General features: G+C 39.3%; 1 protein-coding gene across 3 annotated transcripts in view; it reads right to left on the bottom strand.

The window, feature by feature from the left end:
- znf804b (zinc finger protein 804B) overlaps nucleotides 1–24754 on the bottom strand; it is an 870963-nt gene that overhangs the window by 527545 nt on the left and 318664 nt on the right. Inside the window, exon 1 of one of the 3 annotated variants that reach the window (XM_043690313.2) lies at nucleotides 11361–12422. The exons of the other annotated variants lie outside the window; for them this stretch is intronic. Within the exon in view, the coding sequence (XP_043546248.1) occupies nucleotides 11361–11471 (111 nt within the window). The 5' untranslated portion in view covers nucleotides 11472–12422. Of the gene's footprint in view, nucleotides 1–11360; nucleotides 12423–24754 lie in introns of those variants that run through there. 3 annotated transcript variants of the gene reach the window in all.

Here is a 24754-nt window from a genome sequence, read left to right as displayed (position 1 = left end):
AGATCAGAGCTGAAAATGTGTTGCTGGAACAGCACAGTAGGTCAGGCAGCATCCAGGGAACAGGAGAATCGACGTTTCGGGCATAAGCCCTTCTTCAGGAATGAGGAAAGTGTGTCCAGCAGGCTAAGATAAAAGGTAGGGAGGAGGGACTTGGGGGAGGGGTGTGGGAAATGCGATAGGTGGAAAGAGGTCAAGGTGAGGGTGATAGGTCAGACTGGGGTGGGGGTGGAGAGGTCAGGAAGAAGATTGCAGGTTAGGAAGGCGGTGCTGAGTTCGATGGATTTGACTGAGACAAGGTGGGGGGGGAGGGGAAATGAGGAAACTGGTGTAATCCGAGTTCACCCCTTGTGGTTGGAGGATTCAGATGGGAACACCATCTGAACAGTGGAACACCATCATCTTCCGCCTAGGAACCCTCCAACCACAAGGGATGAACTCGGATTTCACCAGTTTCCTCATTTCCCCTCCCCCCACCTTGTCTCAGTCAAATCCATCGAACTCAGCACCGCCTTCCTCACCTGCAATCTTCTTCCTGACCTCTCCGCCCCCACCCCAGTCTGACCTATCACCCTCACCTTGACCTCTTTCCACCTATCGCATTTCCAACACCCCTCCCCAAGTCCCTCCTCCCTACCTTTTATCTTAGCCTGCTGGACACACTTTCCTCATTCCTGAAGAAGGGCTTATGCCCGAAACGTCGATTCTCCTGTTCCCTGGATGCTGCCTGACCTGCTCCGCTTTTCCAGCAACACATTTTCAGCACAATATACATCAAGAGATAGAAAATGTGTGTAAGAAAAGCAAAGTTATAGTGATCATGGGGGAGTTCATTATGCAGGTAGATTGGGAAAATCAAGCTGGTAGTGGATTACCAAAAATTGAATTTGTGGAATGTCAATGAGATGGCTTTTCAGAGCAGTTTATGGTATAGTCCACTAAGGAACAGGCTATTCTGGATTTAATGATGTGCAATGAGCAGATTTGATAAGGGAGCTCAAGGTGAAGGAACCCTTAGAAGGCATTGACCATAATATAATAGAATTTACTCTGCAGTTTGAGAGGGAAAAGTTAGAATCAGATGAAACAGTATAACAGCTGAATAAAAAAACAGATGCATGAGGGAGGAGCTGACCAGAATAGACTGGGAGAAGAGCCCAGCAGGAAAGACAGTGGAACAGTAATGGCAGAAGTTTCTGGGAGTAATTCGAGAGACACAGCAACAATTAATTCCTAGGATAAAGAAGCATGGGACAGGGAGGACGAGGCAACCACAGCTGATGAGGGAAATCAGGGAGAGCATAAAAGCAAAAGAAAAAGTATATCATGCAGCGAAGGGTTGCAAAGGATTAAAAAGCTTACAAAGACGAACAGAGGACAACAAGCAAAGAAATAAGGAGGGAGAAGATTAAATATGAGGATAATCTAGACAGTAATATATAAGAAATTTGTAAGTGTTTCTTTAGATATATAAAAGGCAAAAGAGCTGTTGAAAAATGACACTGGAGAAGTACTAATGGGGAAAAACGAAATGGCTGAGGAACTGAACAAGTACTTTGTGTCAGTCTTCATCATGGAAGACACGTGCAACATCCTAAAAATTCGCAAGAGTCAGGGGGCCATCACCAAGGAGAAGATGCTAGAAAGACTGAAAGGTCTATAGGTGAATAAATAACCTGGACCAGATGGACTACACCTCAGAGTTCTGATGCATATAGCTGAAAAGATAGTAGAAGCATTAGTGATGATTTCTCAGGTATCACTGGGGTCAGGGAGGGTCCCAGAGGACTGGAAAATCACGAATGTAACCGTCCTGTTTAAGAACGGAGTAAGGTGGAAGACAGGAAATTACAGCCCAATCAGCCTGACCTCGGTCATTGGTAAGATGTTGGATTCCATTGTGAAGGATGAGATTTCTGAATACTTGTTAAGCGTACGGTAAAATAGGACAAAGTCAGCATGGTTTCATCAAGGGGAGGTCATGCCTGACAAATATGTTAGAGTTCTTTGAGGAGGTAATGAGCAGGTTAGACCAAGGAGAACCAGTGAATGTTATCTACCTGGACTTCAAGAACACCTTTGACAAGGTGCCACACAGGAGGCTGCTGAGTAAGATAAGGGCCCATGTGTTAGAGGTAAGATACTAGCACGAATAGAAGATTGACTATCTGGTGGAAAGCAGAGTGGGGATAAAAGGATCCTTCTCAGGATGGCAGCCTGTGACTCGTGGTGTTCTGCAAGGGCCAGTGTTGGGATCACAACTTCTCACTTTATACATTAATGATCTAGATGAAGGAACTGAGGGCATTCTGGCTAGGTTTGCAGATGAGACAAAGATAGATGGAGGGACAGGTAGTATTGAAGAAGTAGAGAGGCTGCAGAAGAATTTAAGCATGTTAGGACAGTGGGCAAAGAAGTGGCAGATGGAATACAATGTGGGAAAATGTGAGATCATGCACTTTGGTGTGAAGAATAGATGCATGGAATATTTTTTAAATGGGGCGAAGATTCAGACATCTGAAGTGCAAAGGGACCTGGGAGTTCAGTCCAGGTTTCTCTTAAGGTAAACTTGCTAGCTTGAGACAATAGTTCGGAAGGCAAATGCAACGTTGGCATTTATGTTGAAAGGACTAGAATATAAAAGCAGCTGTGTACTTCAGAGGCTCTATACTGCTCTGGTCAGACCACATTTAAAATATTGTGAGCAATTTTGTGCCCACAGGAAGGACATATTCCTGGAGCAGGTCCAGAGGAGCTTCATGAGAATTATCCCAGGAATGAAATACTTAACTTCTGAGTAACATTTGAGGACTTTGGGTCTATACCCAATGGGGTTTAGAAGAATGAGGGGGAATTTTTTTTAATTGAAACTCAGAGAATACTGAACGGCTTGGATAGAATGGACATTGGGAAGATGTTTCCATTAGCAGGAGAGATTAGAAGACCTTTTAGAATGGAGAGGAGGAGAAATTTCTTCAGCCTGAAAGTGGTGAATCTCTAGAATTCTTTGCCAAAGATGACAGTGGAGGTCAGGTTATTGGGTATATTTAAGACAGAGATAGACAGGTTCTTAATTGTCAAGGGGATCAAAGGTTACAGGGAGAAAGTGGGAGAATGGCATTGAAAAACTTATCAGCCATGATTGTATGGTGGAGCAGACTCGATGGGCCAAATGGCCTAATTTCTGCTCCTGTGTCTTATGGTCTATGATCTTAGGTGAGGTGCCGGAAGTCTGGAGGTTGACTAACGTGGTGCCAGTTTTGTTAGAAAAGTGGTAAGGAAAAGCCTGGAAACTAAACAGCAGTGAGCCTGATGTCAGTGGTGGACAAATTGTTGAAGGGGATTATGAGGGATAGGATTTACATGCATTTGGAAAGGCAAGGACTGATTAGGGAAAGTTAATATGGCTACATGTGTGGGAAAACATATCTCACTAACTTGATTGAGTTTTAAAGGAGTGATAAAGAAGGTTGATGAAGGCAGAGCAGTAGACCTTGCCTATATGGACTTCAACAAGGTTCTACATGGTAGACAGGTTAGCAAAATGAGATCACATGGAATCCAGGAGAAGCTAACCAATTAAATACAAAAAGTGGCTTGAAGGTGGGGGAGGGTTATTTTAAGACTGGAAGCCGATAACTAGTGTTGTGCCTCAAGGTTGCTGGGCCCACTGTTCTTTGTCATGTATATAAATGATTTGGATGTGAACATAGAAGGTACAGTTAGCAAGTTTGCGGATGATACCAAAATTGATGGTGCAGTGGACAGTGAAGATTATCACAGAGTACAATGGGCTCTTGGTCAGATAGGCCAATGGTCCGAGGGGTGACAGATGAAATTTAATTTAGATAAATAGATGTTGTGGCATTTTGGCGAGACAAATCAGGGCAGGACACATACAGTTAATGGTAAGGTCCTGGAGAATGTTCCTGAATAAGGGGACCTAGGGGTGCAGGTGCATAGTTGCTTGAAACTGGAGTCTTAGGTAGACATGATGTTGAAGGTGGCATTTGGCAGACTTACTTTATTAGGCAGTGCATTGAGTAAACAAGTTGGTATGCTATTTTACAGTTGTATGGGACATTAGTTAGGCCACTTTTGGAATACTGCATTCAATTCTTGTCTCCCTGCTGGGGAAAGATGTTGTTAAAGTTTAAAGGGTTCAGAAAAGGTTTACAAGAATGTTGCAACGATTACAAAGTTTCAGCTATAGGGAGAGGCCAAATAGGGTGTGACCTATTTCCCTGGAGCATAGTTGGCTAAGGGGTGACCTTATAGAGGCTTACAAAATAATGAGGAACATGAATAGGCAGTGGAATCCAAAACCAGACGGCAAGGGGTTAAAGCGAGAAGGGAACGATTTAAAAGGGACCTGAGGAGCTACTTTTTCATGTAGAGTGTGGTGCACGTATGAAACGAGCTGCCAGAGGAAGTGGTGGGTACAATTACAACATTTAAAAGGCGTCATGATGGGTACATGAATAGGAAGGGTTTAGAGGACGTACAGGTCAAATGCTGGCAAATGGGACCAGATCAGTTTAGGATATCTGGTCGGCATGGGCGAGTTGGACCAAAGGGTCTGTTTCCATACTGTATAATTCTATGACTCTATGATAACAGTTCAGAAGAGTTACCAAGATTAACAGTGAAGGGAAGTTAAATTTCCACAATTAGCATAATCACTAACCACCGAGTACTTTATCAACCCACACATTATAGTGCTCTACAATTCATCCTAAAGAGTTTCTGAGGATGCTAACAATAGTCAATATGCACCTAAAGATTACAAATCCACAAAAGGAAATTTTATATGAGCATTGATGACAAAGCTTTCTGAATATATGTCATGTTTTGTTAGCTCTGTATAATCATCAGTTATAAATAGCAAAATTACCATTAAAGTAAATCAGTTCATTCCATCCACTTGATGCTATTATATATTTCATAAGAATGCATAAGCATTTTACTCAATTGTGCTTTTAAGTGTGAAAAATATCGTTGTATGGATTGAAATGCGTAATATAAAATCTAGAGATACGTGGCTCCAGGAGGCTAAATCAGGCAATGAGTTTGAGCACTGTCAGTCATTTCTTTCTGACAGTTGTAGATTTTTCTTTAAATACCATGAAGTGATTGAGTGATCTCAGCCCAATTCTCAGTGATGTTAAACCATTGCACAGAAGAGCGTTTAAGTCAGCAGTCATGGTGCCAATTTATCATTCACATTCATTAAGACAGGTAATGCTGAATGTGGAAATTTCAAGGCTCGATAGACCATTTCAATATTTTTCATTTGCAGTTGCAAACAAAAGACAGAGATATGCAATTATATACCCAGCAGACTTTGCATGTTGAGGTTGCCTTTACTGCCAACCAATAATAGAGAAGTGAGTCGACTGCCTCTTGGACAGTGATAAATTGTTTTCAATAAAGGAGTTTACAGCTATGATCCTGCACTGCTTATAGAATAACTTCAATGACCTGTGACAGATGAGAAGTGTCTACAGTGAAAGAGATAACATGAGTATTTAATGGTCATGTCCCCTTTAATGTCACAAGTTACAAACAAAGCTGAACTCTGGACTGCAGGCTACTGTTGACTATCTGCTTTCTCACTTCCTCCTTCAAGACATAGCATTACTTTCCCATCATTAGTAATGATGCTTAAAACAAGAGTAATGAACCTATTTATTTCCCTTATTATCAGTAAGAATATGGTAAAATCTGTCAGTGATCATGGTTTTTGATGAATGATAGAATATTGTAAAACTCATCAACTGATAGTTATTCAGTGTTATATTGTAGTGGTGTGACCCCAGGCACTTCAAATGAATATTATCAAATAAACTTTAACATATCACACATTAAAAAGGATATTGACAGAGATGACTCTGTGTTTGGCCAAAGAGGATGATTGTAAGGAGCACGTAAATGAGGAGATGTAGTGAAGCACAGAGTTTTAGGGAGTGAATCCCAGAATTTAAGACCAAAGCAACTGAAGGCACAGCAGCCAAAATGGAGCAATGAAAATCTAGCAATGGCTGTGCAGAATTGAGAAGGGATAGCAGTGCTTGCTTTATGGAATAGAAAGGTGGAGAATCACATATGGGCAGTCCCACAGAGAGGATAAATCAATGAAGTATGATGGCGTGGTTGAACATCCTCAATGCTAGAGACTCAAGAAAAGAAAATCGTTACGGTTATAGGCAATAAGAAAACCATTAGCAACCTTAGTCAGGATTGGGTCAGAACTCTGACAAGATGTAAATACGACAAAAGAATTATGAATAGGGAAAGGTGGAAGAGATGCAATTGAACTCAGAGTCCACAGCATATTCAAGGACTTTAGAAAAGAAACAGAAGTTAGAAATTGGGTTACAGTTGATAAGGATAGACAGATCAAGTGAATGTTTCATTTTAATATAATTGCCTTATTGTATAACAATAAGGATTCCTGAAGAAGGGCTTATGCCCGAAACGCCGATTCTCCTGTTCCCTGGATGCTGCCTGACCTGCTGCGCTTTTCCAGCAACACATTTTCAGCTCTGATCTCCAGCATCTGCAGACCTCACTTTCTCCTCCTATTGTATAACATGCCCATTCTACTCAAGTGCTGAGAACTGGGATGGCATGGTGGTTCAGTGGTTAGCACTGCTGCCTCACAGCACCAGGGTCTCAGGTTCGATTCTAGTCTTGGCCAATTGCTGTGTGGAGTTTACACATTCTCCCTGTGTCTGTGTGGGTTTCCTTCAGGTACTCTGGTTTCCTCCCACAGTCCAAAGATGTGCAGTTTAGGTCAATTGACCATGCTAAATTGCACATGGTGCATTAGTCAGAGGGAAATGGGTCTGTTTGGGTTACCCTTCGGTGGGCCAAAGAGCCTGTTTCCACACTGTAGGGAATCTAATCAAATTTAAATGTCAGTGAATGAAGAAACTGATTGAGGAGGACTATGACAGTCTTAAGGCAGACAGTTTATTCCAGTGAATTTTTAAACTTACAACTAGATGTTTGTTTCCCAGTTCACCCAGTTCACTAGGGCCAGGTCATATTTCAAATGGAAACAAAAAGGTAGTTTATCTGAAAATTCTAATTTTTAAACATGCAAAATGTGATGTAAACATGAACAATATTCCCCCAACAATGCTCTTTATCAACTTATTCACATGTAAGCATATTGTCATTCATTTGCATGACTGAAACTGATCTAGAGCTTAAAGGTTCTGCATTGACTATATCTTAATCATTGATCAAACTGAAATCATTTAGAAATCCCTTGAAATCCACTACAATAAAGCATCTTGATAGTGTATTCCAATACAACACAATCTATTTGCTGCAGAATCAATAATAGATTATTTCTTATTTTGAGTCATACAAGTTATTCTGGTTGGTCATAATAAGGGGAATATTACGCTCACGTAAGCTCAAGTCCATTTAACCTAAATTATCTCAAAACTTTAAACTGCTTATAGTTTCAAATCCAGTTCCATATCAGGTACAATTTATTTGTCTAGTCTACAACACTTCTTTTAAAATGCCAAAGTTACTTTCACACCACTGGAGGAACATTTTTCTTAATGCCAATTTTGCTCCACTTTTATGATAGCTTTATACTTATTATTTATTCAGTGAACACAGAATTGTTTCAATATAATATCTGACACTGTAAAAACATGTTGTCTGCTTAATAAGACAAGACCACTGCTTGTTGCAAAAGCTCAGCTGCAGTATCTTTAATCCAAACAAAACACAATTACAATTTTCAATAAAAGTTATAAGTTAATTAAGAAAAATGCTTCAAAAATCCTGTTAGCCAAGTCACATCTGCATATATGTCCATGTGTCTATTTGGCTTCATAGAATATTTTAAACAGTAATAAATAAAATTTATACTGAAATAGCACAGCTAAATAAATTAGAATTTTATTTTAAATATTTTATATTGGTACTAGCTGGATTACAACTTGACATGCTTTACAGCTAACTTTTTAAAAAAATTATTAAATTGGCCATAGTGTTTTGGAACATGCTGGGGTTGGGCAAGGGACAAGTACAAAATCTTACATTAAATATTAAAATGATTTTCAAAATTAAATGATTCCTTCAAAATTTACCTCTTTGAATATTAAGTTTTCAAAAACCTTTTTCTCAGTATTCTAATGACATTAACCCCTGAATACCATCTCCATTAAAATTCAGGCAAAGATTTTCTTGCATTATAAACCTTCAAACACAAATCTTCAGAAAGTTACAAGACCAATAAAGTATCTGCTGTCGTTTTTAATTTCAAGTATTTTCAGACCACCATTAACTGAATGCAGAAAATATTCAATTTAGGATATCAACCTGAATATTTTAGATTTACCCTACAAAGTTATGGGATATATGTAGCACTGTGACAACAATGAAATAGACAGCCAACTTGATGATTAATCTCAACAGGATGTTTCCTTGACTCTGAAAATGAGTTGCTCCCAGAAAATATTTGCAACACAGAACCAGTGTTGATATTTCAGTGCCAAATGATACTAGGTTTCAATCATGATCAAGTTTTACAGATTTCCCTTTTCTTCTCTTTCAGTTCCCTCAACAAAAAAGACCAACACTTGTGGAAGCATCCACTCCGCCAGTTTACCACCACTTCATGATCTGTTGATTATGAGTATCAACAGGTTATTTGTCCATGGGCAGCATCATAGCTGGTCCCTTTTGCCATTACCAGATGCTGCCAGACCTGTCCTATGGTTTTGGCTTTGATGGTTTGTATGGGTCAGTTATGCACCATTATCTGCCAAAATAATGATCAAGCCAGTCTCACGGCTTGGCAACTCACTACATACGGTGTTCCAACCATGACAAAGGAGTATGTATACCATCCAAAAAGGAATAAGATAAAAATAATTACGAGATAAAAGTATGCATGAATGAAGACCAAATAAAACAAACCATTAGTTAACCTTCCACCTCTGATTGGATGCTGGGCAGCTCAAAATCTAGGAGAATAGGGAAAATCAGAAGAATTACTGAAAAACAGCGTGTTTCTTTTTAGAGATAGAGTCTGAATTTTATATCACTGTGCACACAACTGTAATTGTATTAGGTTTGTAAATGTGCCATATCAATGAGTTATAACTCATTGCAATTTCCAAAAGGAATTTCTTTCCTGTAATTTCCAAGTGAGTACCACAGACTCGGAATTGTGTTCTTTTCCACTTCTGCTTACAGCAATCTTTTCTGCATACAGCATCACCCAAAGCACCCACCTCCCACCACCAACTCCACCCCATCCATAAATCATCACATACATACATGCACTACACACTACATATTGTACATTTAGCTGCAGCACTTACAGAAAAGTGGGTCATAAACAATCCTTTATTTATTTAGATTAGACTAAAATACAAAATTAATCAGCAGTTACAACATTATTTTGGTTGGTCATGAGAAAATAATGACACCTGTAGGTTACTTGAGCAATAAAAATCTGTGCCAGAAAAGTGGATTGCCTATAAATAAAAGCAGAAAGTGCTGGAAATACTCAGCGTGTCAGGCAGCATGCTAAATTTCTACTATTTTTCAGTTTGGAGGAAAGAAAATCTGAAATATTAACCCTTTTCCCTTCTCTGGAGATACTGCCAGACCTGCACATATATTTCCAGCATTTTCTATTTTTAGTTCAGATTTCCAGCATCCTTAGATTTATGCTGGGAATTAAATTGCAATTTTAGTTAGTCAGCAGGTAATACATGTTTGTTGATTACAAAAGGCATGTATTTAGAAAAGTATAATACTGTTAATGGCAAGGTTCTGTTAACCCTTTATATACTGATGGATTTTGCCTTATATAATAGTTTTCCAAATAATTACTGTGCACTTTTTAAGTTATTTGTGGAATACTGACAAAAATACAATGGCATTTGGCTCAGATGCTAAACTGTTTTGTTTTTTTTAAACCATCATTAGATAAAAGAAAGGAATGCTTCCAGGGTTCTGAAACAAATTGGCTCGGACTTGGAAAGCTTTCAGTTCAATGAATTCCAGACAGCTGGAGAAGATTTTGCAGCCCACTTCACCTGTAATTTTACCCTTGTGATAAATTCAGTCCACAAAAACTAACAATATAGTTCTGACCGATTGCATTAAGATAACAACATTATAAGAACCTTCAGAAGCATCTTAAACGGCCAAATTGATCCAAAATCATAACATGTCATAGAAACACAAGGCTCTTTCCGGACAGTCACGGCAGCAACTGTGGTCGCACCTAATCCGAAATGTGAGTAAGTGATAGACACAAACTATGCCTGGTAATTCTCGACATTTCTCTTCTGGGGGAATTTCAACTTCCTCATCATAAATCGCACTGCAGTTGTCACATAATATAACCTGACGCTGACAATGCAGAACACTTGCATGGCTGAATCAGTTACCATATAACTCTAAGTAAACCACCCGCGGAATTCAGTCGAGTTGGACTTTGTTTATGTGAGTGTCGAGAACATTAATTTCAAATTCCACTTCCTGCCTCCGCCCCCCACCATTCAGAACTCCGTTTAAATCGATACTGTAGTATCGAAATCGGTTGTTTCCATTGTGAGAGAGAAATACTGGTTTCTCTCTCACACGCACGCACGTTCACTTTCTTTTAGACTTTCCAATGGCAAAATTGTTGCAATTTATACTTCACTGTAACTTCTCACATTCACGTCGCGTGTATATTGTCGGGAATATATGAATGCTACCAGGGAATCTTTCAGCGCGTTCAGGATGCAGTAAAATCCACCGTTGATGGCAGTTATAACCTTTCCATTCAAAATGGAAATTGCTCAACTGGCACGGTCTAAATTGATATTTTAATTCAAAGTTTGAAAATGTGTCCGTCGGACAACACAGTCGCGCAATGTGAAAAGCGGCAAAATAAGTCGAAGCAGCACAGGGTGCTTGCAAATGCTGTGAAATAATTGATCTGCTAAAGTAAGTTTACTGTTCAGGGACAATCTGACTCATTGGGCAGAGATGCAGCGAGACGGCCGCACTAATTAACTCAATGAATGTTTCACCAGTTTCTGGACTAGCAGAGCCCGAACCCATTCCGCTGTTTCAGCTATACATTTGCATGTACTGTCTGCCACCAATTACTTCACATCACGTCTCTTCATACATCAAAGCATCGCCGAAAACCAAAGTGCCTTATCTATGTATGTTTCTTTGAAAATCAGTTTCAATTTGCAAGAAATAAAAAAAAATCAGTGACTGCACGTTTTCCAAAAGGCACAATTTACACAATCATATGTTGCAAATGTTAAGAAAAAGTTTATTACACATAATGAACAGAAAAAATAATGTATTAAATTTACCAGTGATTCACTCCCATTCTTGCACAGGGGTCCTCTAAAAACTCCTTTAATGCTTCTAAAATGCCCATTGCTGAGATGCGTTGAGCTGATCACAAGGTAATAGCACGCCATACGGTAATGTGTCTCCCATATGTACACAGGGTTGACATAAGCAGGGGGGGATTCAGCAGCCGCACAGCAAAGTGAAAGCAGGAACCCTATCAGGCAACACCTAGTCACTGTTCTACTTCAGCGTCGGCAGGCAGAGACAGAACACCAACAGACGATCCATCGGCCCCGATGATTAAATGACGAGACTGCAAATCCAAGCACTTCCCAAAACGCAGACCACGTGAAAATGCTAATCCTCAGTTTCGGGCAAGACAGGAAAATCCACACTATCTGACAGATGCAGCAGATCACCACTGGTTTACATAGTCTAACGGACAAAAGAGCTTTGCTGTGAGCAGTCCGTGATAACGAAGTCCCTGTTACACACTGCCACCAGTCTTCGATGGCTTCAGTCAAACTGCAGTCTGCCTTCAAAAAGCCAGGTACAGTAACAAATAAATTGCAAACTGAAAAACTGTCAAACACAAGGCACTAACAGGAAAAGACTGTAAACAGAGTTCCACAGATGACAGCTCCCAATCAACAGCACTTTTAACCTGAGCTGACTGCAACCATTAAGAACTCTTCCAGCTTTTGTTTATTCCCAAGACTTTTAGTTTCCTCCCTTCCGTCTAGTCTTCGCTCCCATTTCCTCTGCCTGAATTTGCTTGCTTATTTTCTGCCCACTTTGCCTTTGACACCTTTCTTGTTCCTTTCTGGCTCGAGATCAAGCTGCAGTAACAGCAGCAGCAGCAACCCCCAGCTGACTGTGAGAATGATCAATCCAGTTCCAAATAGGGTATAAAGAGGAGGAAACAGTGAACAATCACTTTATCGTCTTACTGCCATTCTCCTCAGTAACATGCATTTAACTGAATTGTTTCATTTGCTGTAAACAGTGCCACTAGGGAGCAGGCTGGACTAAAGCAGCTTCACAATGCTGAGATGAATCCGGAGAAAAGAGAAATTTCTGTTATTTTATTTGGAAATGTAATTAATGAAACACCAACAAAACTGCAGTTGAGTATAAGGAGATGAGCTGAACAAGCTGTTGTTGTTTACACTGCCAAAGTGTCATGTTAATTATGAAGTGCATAATGCTTAACCGCTGAAGAACAGTAAACATAGGGACCCTTTGATTGAATGAAGGAACTCAACAATGTGCGAGTCACTTCTGTCAAACTCTTTTCAATCTTATAACACTAATTATTTTGCATCCTGTCAAATCCCTGTACGTGTGTCAAACTCTTGTAGCAGTTCTTTCTTACATGCAGTTACAAAGCATTGATTAATAACAACTTTAACATTCTATAGAAATAATAAAGATTAATAGACTTACATTTATGATCTCCATGCAGTGCCACTGAAAGAAATGTTTGGACCGTTATATAAATCTATTCTCATTTCACAAATGTACTATATTGATGTAATGCACAGGATCCATTCACACTTTGATATTTTGCTTGAGTAAACCTTCTATTAAGTAGTTTGGTATGGATTTCTGGCTTATATTTGATAATATGATTGTTGAACTGCCCAGAAGATGCAAAGGTATTGATTAAAATGAAATGCACAATGTTGTTTCAAATTTTTAAGATTCTTACAATTTGCAAAAGAAATGATGAAACAGTAAAGCTCCATAACAAATTACTTGCATCATCTGCATGCTAGGAATATCAGCCCTCAAAGAAATTCATCATTAATGGTAAAACAAAATTCAAATACATCAATAATCACCAAAGACTGGAGTCATGGCCTCAGTAAAAGTCTTCACAATCATCGCAAGCAGATTTGCTGATCATTATTCTATTACATGTTCACCCACAAGAGGGAACATTTGCACAAGATTGGCAGCTTCTTAAAGAGGCTTCAGTTCTGAAGAAGTCATTACACTCAAAATGTTAAATCTGTTTCTCACTTTACAGATGCTGCCAGATCTGCTGAGTTTTTCCAGCATTTTCTGTTTTTTTAATTTAAAATTTCTATCATTTGCAGTATTTTGCTTTTATTTCTTAAGAGAGGTAAACAACGTGAAAATAAGCAGCAGCTTTAATGGCTGCCTTCCATCTCTTAAGACAATGTCTGCATCTTGATGGTCATCTCTGTGTTAAAACATTGTCTGGCATGGCAGTCCTGAATCATTGTCTTTATGATGCTCATAGTCAAACCAAACTCTTTAACAACATGACAGAATCTGTCCATTTGCATGGAATGTGCTCCTTGGTATACAGTGCCAGTGTGGTTTTGTCAATGAGAACTGATACTTTTACCTTGAATTGCAGGTGAGTGAGGCTGAAGAGTTTTTCATCTCTTCTGATATGTAAGTTGACATCTTCTGTCAATGATGTAAAAATATATGGTAGCAGCAAACTGAAGATATATTCCAAAGAGTGTTAGTGCCTGACTCAACACTGTTTAATTCCTCTGCAGTTCTCAAAGAGTTCTAATGTTGCCCCTATATTAATGACCTTACCCATCATGGTTCCATCAAAAGACATCACACTGAGCATCTTCAGTGTGTGACCAATTTTCACCAGCAGCTCAAATGGACCACCTCTGTTCACATAGTTGAATGTTTTGGTGGTTCTCTCTGTTCATGGCCTTTCTTTTACAGCTGCTTTAGTGAGAAGGTATGTCAATTATCCAGTCCTGAAACCACACTGGAATTTAGGGTAGATATGTCCAGTCAGGATCCTCAGTCTGACAAGAGTAATAAGGGCAAATACTTGGCACCATGCTCAGGTTACAGATGCCTCCATAGTTGTTGCAATTGTTCTGGTCACCCTTGCTTTTGTACAGTGTCAGAATCTGTGCAGCGTGAGTATCCCAGGGCACTTACCACATCCCTCCAGCAGAGACACGGAAGGTTATATAGATGCTGCAGTATTACTGGTTTCCAGTGCTTGATGTTATGACACCAGCTCTTGAAGCTTTTCTCATAGTAAGTGAGCTAACAGCTTTACTTGGTTCCTCCACTGTGGGTTCAATGTGTAATTTTTCCATAATGAACAGCCTGGAGCTGTTCAGTGACAGTGTCCTCCTAAGTATAACTCAAAACAGCATCCCTTCTATTTCTCGACAGTTTACACCCATGGGCAATGATCTCCCCTGCCTTTATTTTTGAAGGAGTTTGTTTTATTTACAGATGGACCGTGTTTTTGATCCCTTCATTTGTGCCCCGAGCAATAGTTGTGTTGAAGGTCACCTGGGCGGCCTGACGTAATTATAAACAGTTGTCTTTGGTGCTCCACCTAACAGTCTGTTAAGTGATTTCAAGCAGACCTCAGAATATTCAGGGACTTCTCTTGCTTCTATCAACTATAGTAGTGTCAAGCTTCTCGTAGAACTGGGATTTCCCCTCCATAGTGAAGTACAGTGTTGGAGCATGGATACTTCTGAAGTTAACAGGCTGTTTTTGAATTGAGAAGCAGGTGCAGGTACACATGCTGAACTCTTTGTATGTTATGTGCATGTGTGTATGTTGGTGGGGTGGCTCTATCATCAAGACAGGGAATGTTATAGCAAAGCCCAGAGCTTTCTCACGGACCTCCTTTGAACACTTCTCCGCCAGCTGAATGGATAATATTTTCTTTTCAGTGATCCACGTCAACCAGCCTGATCTTTTGTCAGGAAACTGTGTCAATGTTCAGCTTGTCAAGTTCCATGGCTTCAATGACTATCTTGCATAAGTTATCAATCTGCTGTAAATTACTCTGTCAATCCTGTGTACATCGTCCAGACACTCCAGTTTCCAGTCAAAGAGTCAGCATCTTTTTTTTTCATTCGCTTTGTTGCCTGGTGCGGTGGGTTCCATTCATTCGTGGAGTAGAGATTCTAAACTAAAGGCAGCCATTGAAGCTGCAGGACTGTGATGGGTCAGCACCTTACCTGGCAGCAGCTGCCCAACTGGAAATACTGTATACCAAGGAGCACACAGTCCTTCTCACTGTCACAGAGTCAGCTTGTAGTGCACATTCTCCATCCCTATCACAACACTCATAACACTGCCTTGCTGTGTTAACACTTTGCAGTAAAACTGGATATTCTTCTCCAGTTTGGAAACCTGACAGCTCAAATGCCCAGTGCCCACTTTCAAACAAAAAAAAACAAAGAAATCTGAAAATCTGAAAGAAAAACAGAAATTGTTCCGGAAACTCAGCAGGTCTGGCAGCATCTGAAGAATGGTCACTGGACCCGAAATGCTAACTCTGCTTTCTCTCCGCAGATGTTGCCAGACCTGCTGAGTTTCTTCAGCACTTCCTGTTTTTGTCCCCCCCACCCCATTAAACTCACTGGTTAAGTCCTAAGGAAAGCACTATGTTTAGCACAGGACTGAAAACAAAAAGTGCTGGAGATCACAACAGGTCAGGCAGCATCTATCAAAAGAGAGCAAGCTAATGTTTTGAATCTAGATGACTCTTCATCAGAACTGAGGCGTCGAGGGGGCAGCATTCATGCAATAAAAGGAGGGGGAAGGAGGGGGGAGTGCTGTGGGAGGAAGGATTTTGATAGTTCAGATTAAGTGATCGGAATGTGAGAACGGCAGAACAATGGTGTGTCTAATTGCCAGACTGGAAAGAACAAACAGTCCCACTGGAGTGGAGGCAACAGAGAGAGGGTGACAGAGAATGTAATAAGCAAAGCTAAAAGAAAGGGAAAGAATGGATTCATAATTTGAAGATGTTGAACTCAATATTCATGCCAGAATGTTGTAAACTGCATAGGTGAAGATGAGGTGTTGCTCCTCTAGTTTGCGCTGTGATTTGCTGGAGCATTGCAGCATGTTGTGGACAGACAAATGGGCATGTGACCACGACACTGTGTTAAAATGAGGCTACGAGAAGAGCTTGTTTGCAGAAAATGCTGGAAAGATAACATATTTCAAAATCAGTCTGTGTTTAGGCTTCACTTATTTTTTGTCAGGGTCCATTTCTTAATCCTCAAATCATACAAAGTATCCATATAGCAGTGGAACTATTTGCCCAAAGCAAGGGATCATGAGTGATAAGGTACGCTCAATGCCAAAGTACCTGCACATTGCATTTCTGGAGTCACAATGCTCTGACCACCTCTTGTCTTGGGCCTGCAGAGGTCCCAGTTTCTCTGTGTTACGTTGAGGAGGCACAGGTGAGGACTTGCCAAGAGAGATGCTGTTTACTGTGCAATTTTTTTTTAACATTTTTATAAGGTAAAGTCACTATAGTCTTACCAGACCATAGGGTTGCTTGGTCAATAAGGAGAGAGATGACTGATGATAGTTGAACCTGAAGGTCACCACACCTCAGACAAGGGAAGTTCCTCATAGTAATTTCTGCCAGTGCAGAAATTGAACCCACCCTATTAGCATTAGTCTGCATTGCAAAGCAGCCTCAAGTCCACTAAGCGAATTGATCCCCAGAGGTTTCAGTGTTTTATTTATTAAACTTTTGGGTGTTTTTGAGTTAGTAACTGGTGAGGTTTCTGTCTATCTTAAGTTAACAATTAATTTGTAAATATTTCCATAGCCATGGTAATTTATTTTAGAATAGTTTTGATGACTGGCTTTAGAGATTAGTGCATCACTAATGGACTGTTGATTATTTTAGACTGTTTTGCAAACCAGCAAGTTTCATTATGGAATCTCAAGGTTTGTTAGGGATATCTGGAACTCTGGATGTAGGTTTGCTTGCCGCACTGGAAGTTTCATCTGGAATGCCAACCGGAACTCTATCAACAAACACATTGACTTGGACCCGATGTACCACACCCTAAGAAAAAGAACAGGAAATGACATCATCAACCTAAAGAAACCCAAACATATCAATAGAAAGCAGGAATCATCAGCAATGCTTCGTCCGGAGGTCACTGAAGATGTTACCTAATATGGTGATGAAACATCTGAAAATGAACCTTCCAGCTCAGTGAGCAAACCTACATCCAGAACCTCAACCTGTGCTACAAATCTTCTCAAAACTTGCTGCCTGGAACTCTATTTTTAAAACTTAAGGGAAACTTAAAGAAGAAGACGTTTAAGTTTCAATTTTAACTTTGAATGAGAAATCTGTGAAGTCCTTGGAATAGGATGGCTGTATAGACCTATGCTTCTTAGAGAAGACACATAGTAAACTACATGACCTCAGAATGAGGAGTTAGTGTTAGTCCCAGAGAAAAAGTATTGGGATAAAACTCTGAAGAAATCATCTAAAGCAGAGTACACTGAAATTCATATATCATATCATTAGGAAGTAACTACCATAATTCAAGTCAAACAATTAAGTCACAAATTACTTAAATCTATTAGGGTGTCAGATACAGGGACTCTGGAGTAATGAGTGGTGTTTTGGATAGGGTACCAGGGAACGTTTTGGACAGTACAGAAAAGCTGTTTTATTTCTTTTTCATTTGTAAGGGAATGTTTCTAAATTAATGGGATCCTAATTTTATTGTGTATTGAAAATTATTTGAATTTGTATTATCGGTAGATGGTTTTATTCAATTTTATCTTCATTTCTTTTATTAAGAAATGTCTTATTCTTAATTAATGTCTTTTTGCCTAGCTTCAGTAAGACACAAAACCAAACCAAATCAAAATATGATCTATCAAACTAGGCTCTTTTTTGGTATCTGACTTGTCTGGTAATAATATTCGCTAGGATTGTAACAAGTCAGAAAGAGACATTGACACATTTGGCTCTCTGTTGCTAGCCAATAATGTGGTCTGAAAATAAGAAGCAGAATAGCACACAAAAACAGAACATTTGCTGAGTGCCATCACACAACCAGATTTAGCTGTCTACCTCACATTCAGCTATCATACATCATGAGAGAAAGCAATAATAACAAGAACAGGAATATTGCATCGAGGGTCACAACATCAAAGCATCACCACCATCTCTCAAAACCATACACGAGTTCTAATTTAAATATTTCACACTCAACAGGACAATATGAAAAGTCTCAATTTTTAGGTTGATCTGATACTCAGAAGCAATAGCAATGCTGCTATTAAAGATTTATTTGCTCATGGGAATAAAGTATTCCTCCCAATGCCAGTAAATATTGACCATCCAGAGTTAACCTTGAACATTTAATGGTGAGGCACAATCTTGAATCCTTACAATATTCAAGAGGGAACTCAAGGATATTAAATAAGTTTTATAATCGATCATTAAAGAGACCATTACTGGCCATTTAGAAAACTGTCAAGGCATTGGGAAGAGTGAGGATGGTTTAATGAAAGGGAAATTATGTTTGACCAATTCGTCATACTTTTTTGATGGAGTAACATGCTTTGGATAAAGGGGAGCCTGTTGGCATAATATAGGTGAATTTCCAGAAGACATTTGATAAGGTGCCTCAGAAATCGACATTGCAAAAATTAAAACCTCATGATGTAGGGAGTGACATATCACCATTTCAGAAAACAAATATGCATAAATGGATTATTGTCTGAATCGACGGATGTGATGAGTAGATCCCTGCAAGGGTCTATGCTAGGGCCTCAAATTACAATTTGCATCAGTGATTTCAATGAGGGCAATGTTGGCATGCGTGGTAGCTGCATTTGCAGATGACACCAAGATACATAGAAACACATGTTGTGAAGAAAAGGCTACAAGATGATATATATGGGTTGAAAGAGTAAGTAAAAAATTTGTCAGATGGAGTATAATATAGGAAAACATAAACTTGTTTACTTTAGCAGGAAGAATGAAAAGGCAGAATGTTAGTTAGATGCAGAATGAATGCAGAATTCTAGGGTATAGATTGATTAGGTATTCTTGCACCATAAAACGTTGGCATGCAAGAACAGTACTGTGACAATGCTGCTCCCTTTAACAAGGTTAGTTGTCCTTGTTTTTTTTCAAAAGGGGTCATATAGGCAGAGGTTCAGATACATCTGGAAATATCCACTTGAGAAGGCCTATAAGTCTTTCTTTTAAAACATTTGTACAATGAAAGGGGAGTGGCCAGTTCTCCTAGTTCAGGGTTTTGGTTTGGTTTAGTTTCAGCTGGGAGCCTAGAGAAACAGCTGCTGAGAAAAGAAACTGCTCCATACTGATCCTCTCTCTCTCTGCATTCTCTCTCCTGTAAGAATCTGTGTTTAAATTTACCTTTTTGCCAAAGGGGTGTATGGGATGTTGCAAGTATTTGGAACAGCATCATTAAGTTGCAAAGGAGTTGAACGGGTTTTCAGATTTAAGTTATTCTAAATTCGGATCTCTTTCGTTCATGTTTCATTCAGTAGTCTGTAAATAAATTGCTTTGTTCAAAACTGAGTGGTTGGGCCAGCTGCATCACTTCCTGGAATATCCACTCTGCACCTGCATAAAACAATGAGAAAAATTAAGGTCTGGGCCACCTTCTTGAAATATTTTGAGGGGTCTGGCCATACCCATAACACATAGGGGGCTGTTTGCGGGATTTGTTCGACAGTTCCAAATTGGGATCAAATTGAGGATGAACAAACCTATGGTAGCCAAAGACCTGGGGGAGATCTGCTTAAATATACCCAAGCATTGCCCTAAATGTAATTATAAGGATGTAGAAGCCTTTTTCATCACACCATTGAGAAGGTGGCTAAACAAATGAAGTGGCCAGTGACTATGTGGGTTTTGATGATCCAAACAAAACTTGTCGGTAGATCTAGTGAGATATTTGCATTACTATCAGAGGAGGAATCTGGAGCATATGAGGAGGTGAAGAAAGCCATTTTAAATGTATGTGTGCTTGTGCCAGAAACATACAGACAGCATTATAGGAATCTAAGGAGAGACCCTGGTCAAACCTACATTGAGTTTGAAAGGATCAAACAAAGCAACTTTGAGACATGGATAAGGATATTAAAAATAGATGGTCTTAGAGAGATGTCTATTTTGGAGGCTTTCAAAAATTCCCTTCCTGAAGTAGTGAGAACTCATGAGGAAGAGCAGAGAGTTGAAATGACAAGATTAGCTGCTGAAATGGATGATGATTATGAATTGGTTCATAAATCAAAGTTTTGCTTCCAACATCAATTTCAATTGGTGAGGGATAGAAATTGGAGAAAAGAGAAATCCTCATATGGTAAGGGAAAAGTAGATCTGAGTGAAGATCGTAGGGATAACTCAAAGAGGGTAAAAAGGAAATCCTTTAAGGGGAAAGAGAAGCTAAAAAACTCTGCTGTTTTCACTGCAATTAAGTAGGCCATATGAAATCACAGTGTTGGTGTGTTTCAAAAAGCATTGGGAAGCCACATTTAGGAAAACAGGATAAGCCAGTGAATTTTGTTGGAGTGGTAACAGCAAGCACAGTGGAGACTAAAGAGTTGCACAAGAATGTACAAGCTAGTCAGAGGTTGGTCAAGGAGGAAATGCCAAATCTTCTTAAATGATATATCTGTGAAATTGAAGTTTACTCACATAGGCCAGGAGCAGCCGGTAAAGAGGTTACAATATTGAGAGATACAGGAACATCTCAATCTTTGATGTTGAAAGTGGTTGAAAGATGGGGTGATATGTAGATCTGAAGGACTATTGCCAGAAGAAGTGCTAGTAACAGGAATTCACAGTGAGACAAGAAGTGCTCAATTATGTAGAGTAAGGTTAGAATGTCCAGCGAAGAGTGGAGAAGTTGTAGTGGGAGTAGTGGACAAACTATCAGCTTCAGGAATACAAGTTGTTTTTGCTAATGATATAGCTGGTTAACAGGTAGAAGTGCTGCCTACTGAGGTTGAAAAGCAGCAGAAACTCAAGCAACTGAGCTGTTACAGGAAGCATATCCTGGGACTTTTCCTGACTGTATGGTAATGAGGTCACAAAGTCACCAATTGAAACAGGACAGATCAAAGAATACAAATAAGAAAGTTGAAGTGGAATTAGCAGAGACCCTGTTTGATCAGATGGTTGAGAAAAACCAGGAGCAGATAGCTGACAAAGTAGAAATCTTTATCTCAGAGAAATTAACTGAGTTACACCAGAAAGATGAGAAACTAAAACAATTGAATCAAAAAACGTATACTCAAGAAGAATCTGAATGTATCCCTGAATACTACTTTTTTAAAAAATGATGTCTTAATGAGGAAATGGAATATATCACATATTCAGGCAGATGAGAAATGGGCAGAAATTCACCAAGTTGTATTGCCACTGGATTATAGAAAGGAAGTGTTGTGGGTAGCACATGAACTAGCAGTAGGAGGTCATTTATGTGTAAGAAAAACTCAGGCTAAAATACAGAAACGTTTTTACTGGCCTGGACTGCACAAGGATGTAGTTGAATTTTGCCAGACATGTCATACATGTCAGATATTGGAAAACCACAGGCAATAATAAAACCTGCACCTATAAAACCTCTTCTTGCATTTGAGGATCCTTTTAGAAGAGTCTTAATTGATTGCATAGGACCCAAACCAAAACAAAAAGTCAGAATTAGTACTTGTTAACGATAATGGATGTGTCTACTAGATTTTCAGAGGCCTTTCCATTATGCAACATCACAGCTAAAAGAATTGTAAAGGAGTTACTCACACCTTTCACTAGATATGGACCACCTACAAAGATACAATCAGATCAAGGGTCAAACTGCACATCAAAATTATTCAAGGAAGTTATGAACAGCTTAGGAACAATACAATTCAAATTTACTGCGTGCCATCCAGAATTGCAAGGAGCGCTAGAAAAGTGGCATCAGACATTAAAGACCATTTTGAGGGCTTATAGTCAAGACTATCCAGATGCTTGGGATAAAGGAATTCTGTTTGTACTTCTTGCCATAAGAGATGCACCAAATGAATCAACCAAATTCACTCCATTTGAATTAGTTTTTGGGCATTAAAATTGATTAAGGAGAAATTAGTAAGTCAGAATTCAGAGACCACATATTTGGACTACGTGTCAAATTTTAGGGAATGCATAAATAGAGTGGAGGAGTTGGCTAGACAGCATTTAAAAGTATCACAGCATACAATGTAACAGGAAGCAGACAAAAAAATCAAAAACTTGCAATTTTTCTATCAGAGATAAGGTGTTAGTGTTACTTCCAGCGATAGGTGAACATTTAAAAGCAAGGTTAGTGGACCATATCAAGTTGAAAGGAGATTGAGTGAGGTGAACTATTTGATAAGGACTCCAGACAGAAAGAAATATCACAGAGTTTGTCATATGAATATGCTCAAAACTATTTTGACAGGGAAGGAAAGCAAAAGAAAACTGTGTTATTGGTTACAAGGCAGAGTGAAGAACCAAGTTCAGAGGATTCTGAGTTGGACATTCTTCAAATAAATTGGACAATGAGGAAGTTGTCAAAAATTGTACTAAATTATTGAGTTACCTTCCAGAGGAAAATCGAAATGACCTGAAAGAGTTATTACTATTGCATGGGGAGATATGTGGAAATTAGCTGGGAAGTACTAACCTAATTATGCATGATGTAGGTATAGAAAATGCTGCATAACACTCTAAAGTTGGCATAGGTTCAAAAGGAGATTGAATGCATGCTCCAAGATGACATAATCAAAGTGAGTTACAGTGACTGGAGCTCACCATAGTAATGGTGCCAAAACCAGATGGTACCCAACAGTTATGTGTAGGCTATTATAAAGTCAATGCAGTTACAAAGACTGATGCATATCCAATTCCATGTTTGGAAGACTGTATTGAAAAGATGGGACAAGCAACTCATATTTCTAAGTTGGACTCGCTCAGACAGTACAGCTGGGTACCTTTGTCCGAAAGAGCAAAGACAATTTCGGCTTTCGTAATGCCAAGTGGACAGTATCAATTTAAAGTTATGCCATTTAATATGAAAAATACTCCAGCCACATTTCAAAGACAAACCAACAAGGTTATTTCTGGATTAGCCAATTGTGTAGTTTATATTGATGGCCTAGTGATTTTTAGTCACATATGAAAGGAACATTTGCAACATTTATTGAAATTATTTGATCTACTTTGGAAGGCAGGCTTGGTGATAAACCTGGCTAAAAGTGAATGTACCAAAGCCTAAGTCACTTTCCTGGGCCATGTTATTGGACATGGACAAATGGACCCAAGGAATGCAAAAACATACCACCAACAAAAAGAGCAGTACTACAGTTCCTAGGATTGAGTGGGTTTATCGGAAATTCGTACCAAATTTTAGCAGTGTGTCTGCTTCACGCACTGAATTACCAAAGAAAGGCAAGAAGTTTCAGTGGACAGTGGTCTGTCAGAATGCCTGAAAGTTAACTAAACCACTGTCCTAGTGTTAGCCACACTAATTAATGCAAAGCCATTCAAGGTGGCTATCGGTCTTTCTCTAGGAAGTTGAACATTCATTTTAGCAGAAATATTCAACAGTTAAGCAGGAGACTTTAAATTGGTGTTGGTGTTACAACATTTCAGCGTTTTTATTACCATTAATGCATCTGAGATAATCATATACACTGATCACAACCCATTGAAATTTGTGGAGAAATCTAAGAACAAAAATGCCAGACTGTTTAGATGGAGCTTGTTTTTACAGCCAGTCAATTTGACAATTGTGCATGTGGCAGGCCGAGAAAACGTGATCAACAATGTATTGTCGAGACTTGCTTAAGAAACGGAGGTGTTTGGTGACAGGAGGAAATGGACTGAAACAGAATGTAGTAGTGCATGTTTGCATGTTTATAGTCAATGTAATGTTAAAGCATACCAACAATTTAAGATTAAGAGGTTTTAAAATGAGGCCATCTTTGGATATTGATGGTTCATTTTTTAAGGGGGGGAGGTGTGACGATGCTGTTCTTTTAACAAGGTTATGTGCTTTTTTTCAAAAGGGGTCATAAAAGCAGAGGTTCTGATATATCTGGAAATATGTACTTGAGAAGGCCTATAAGTCTTTCTTTTAAAGCACTTGTACAACAAAAAGGAATGGCCAGTTCTCCCAATTCAGGGTTTTGGTTTGGTTTTGTTTCAGCTGCAGGCCTAGAGAAACAGCTGCTGGGAAAAGAAACAGCTCCATGCTGATCCTCCGTCTCACTGCAATCTCTCTTCTGTAAGAACCTGCGTTTGAATTTACTGTTTTTGCCTCTGGGGGAGGGGGGATTTATGGGATGTTGCAAGTATTTGGAACAGCATCATTAAGTTGGGATAGAGTCGAATGGATTTTCTGATAGGTTGTTATTCTAAATTCAGTTCTCTTTTGTTCATGTTTCATTCAGTACTCTGTAATTAAATTCTGTTTTGGGCCAACTGCATCACTCCCAGAATATCCACTCCACACCTGCTTAAAACAATTGGAAAAGTTAGGGTCTGGGCTACCTTCTTTGAAATGTTTTGAGGGGATCTGGCCAAGTCCATAACAAGCACATAATCAAGAAGTCT

This window comes from Chiloscyllium plagiosum, unplaced genomic scaffold (assembly GCF_037043375.1).
Source record: "Chiloscyllium plagiosum isolate Xiang-an unplaced genomic scaffold, Cpla_swu_hap1 HiC_scaffold_5, whole genome shotgun sequence".
Classification (NCBI taxonomy): Eukaryota; Metazoa; Chordata; class Chondrichthyes; order Orectolobiformes; family Hemiscylliidae; genus Chiloscyllium; species Chiloscyllium plagiosum.
Note: the sequence above shows the minus strand (reverse complement) of the source record. Positions and strands in the feature narration are given on the sequence as shown.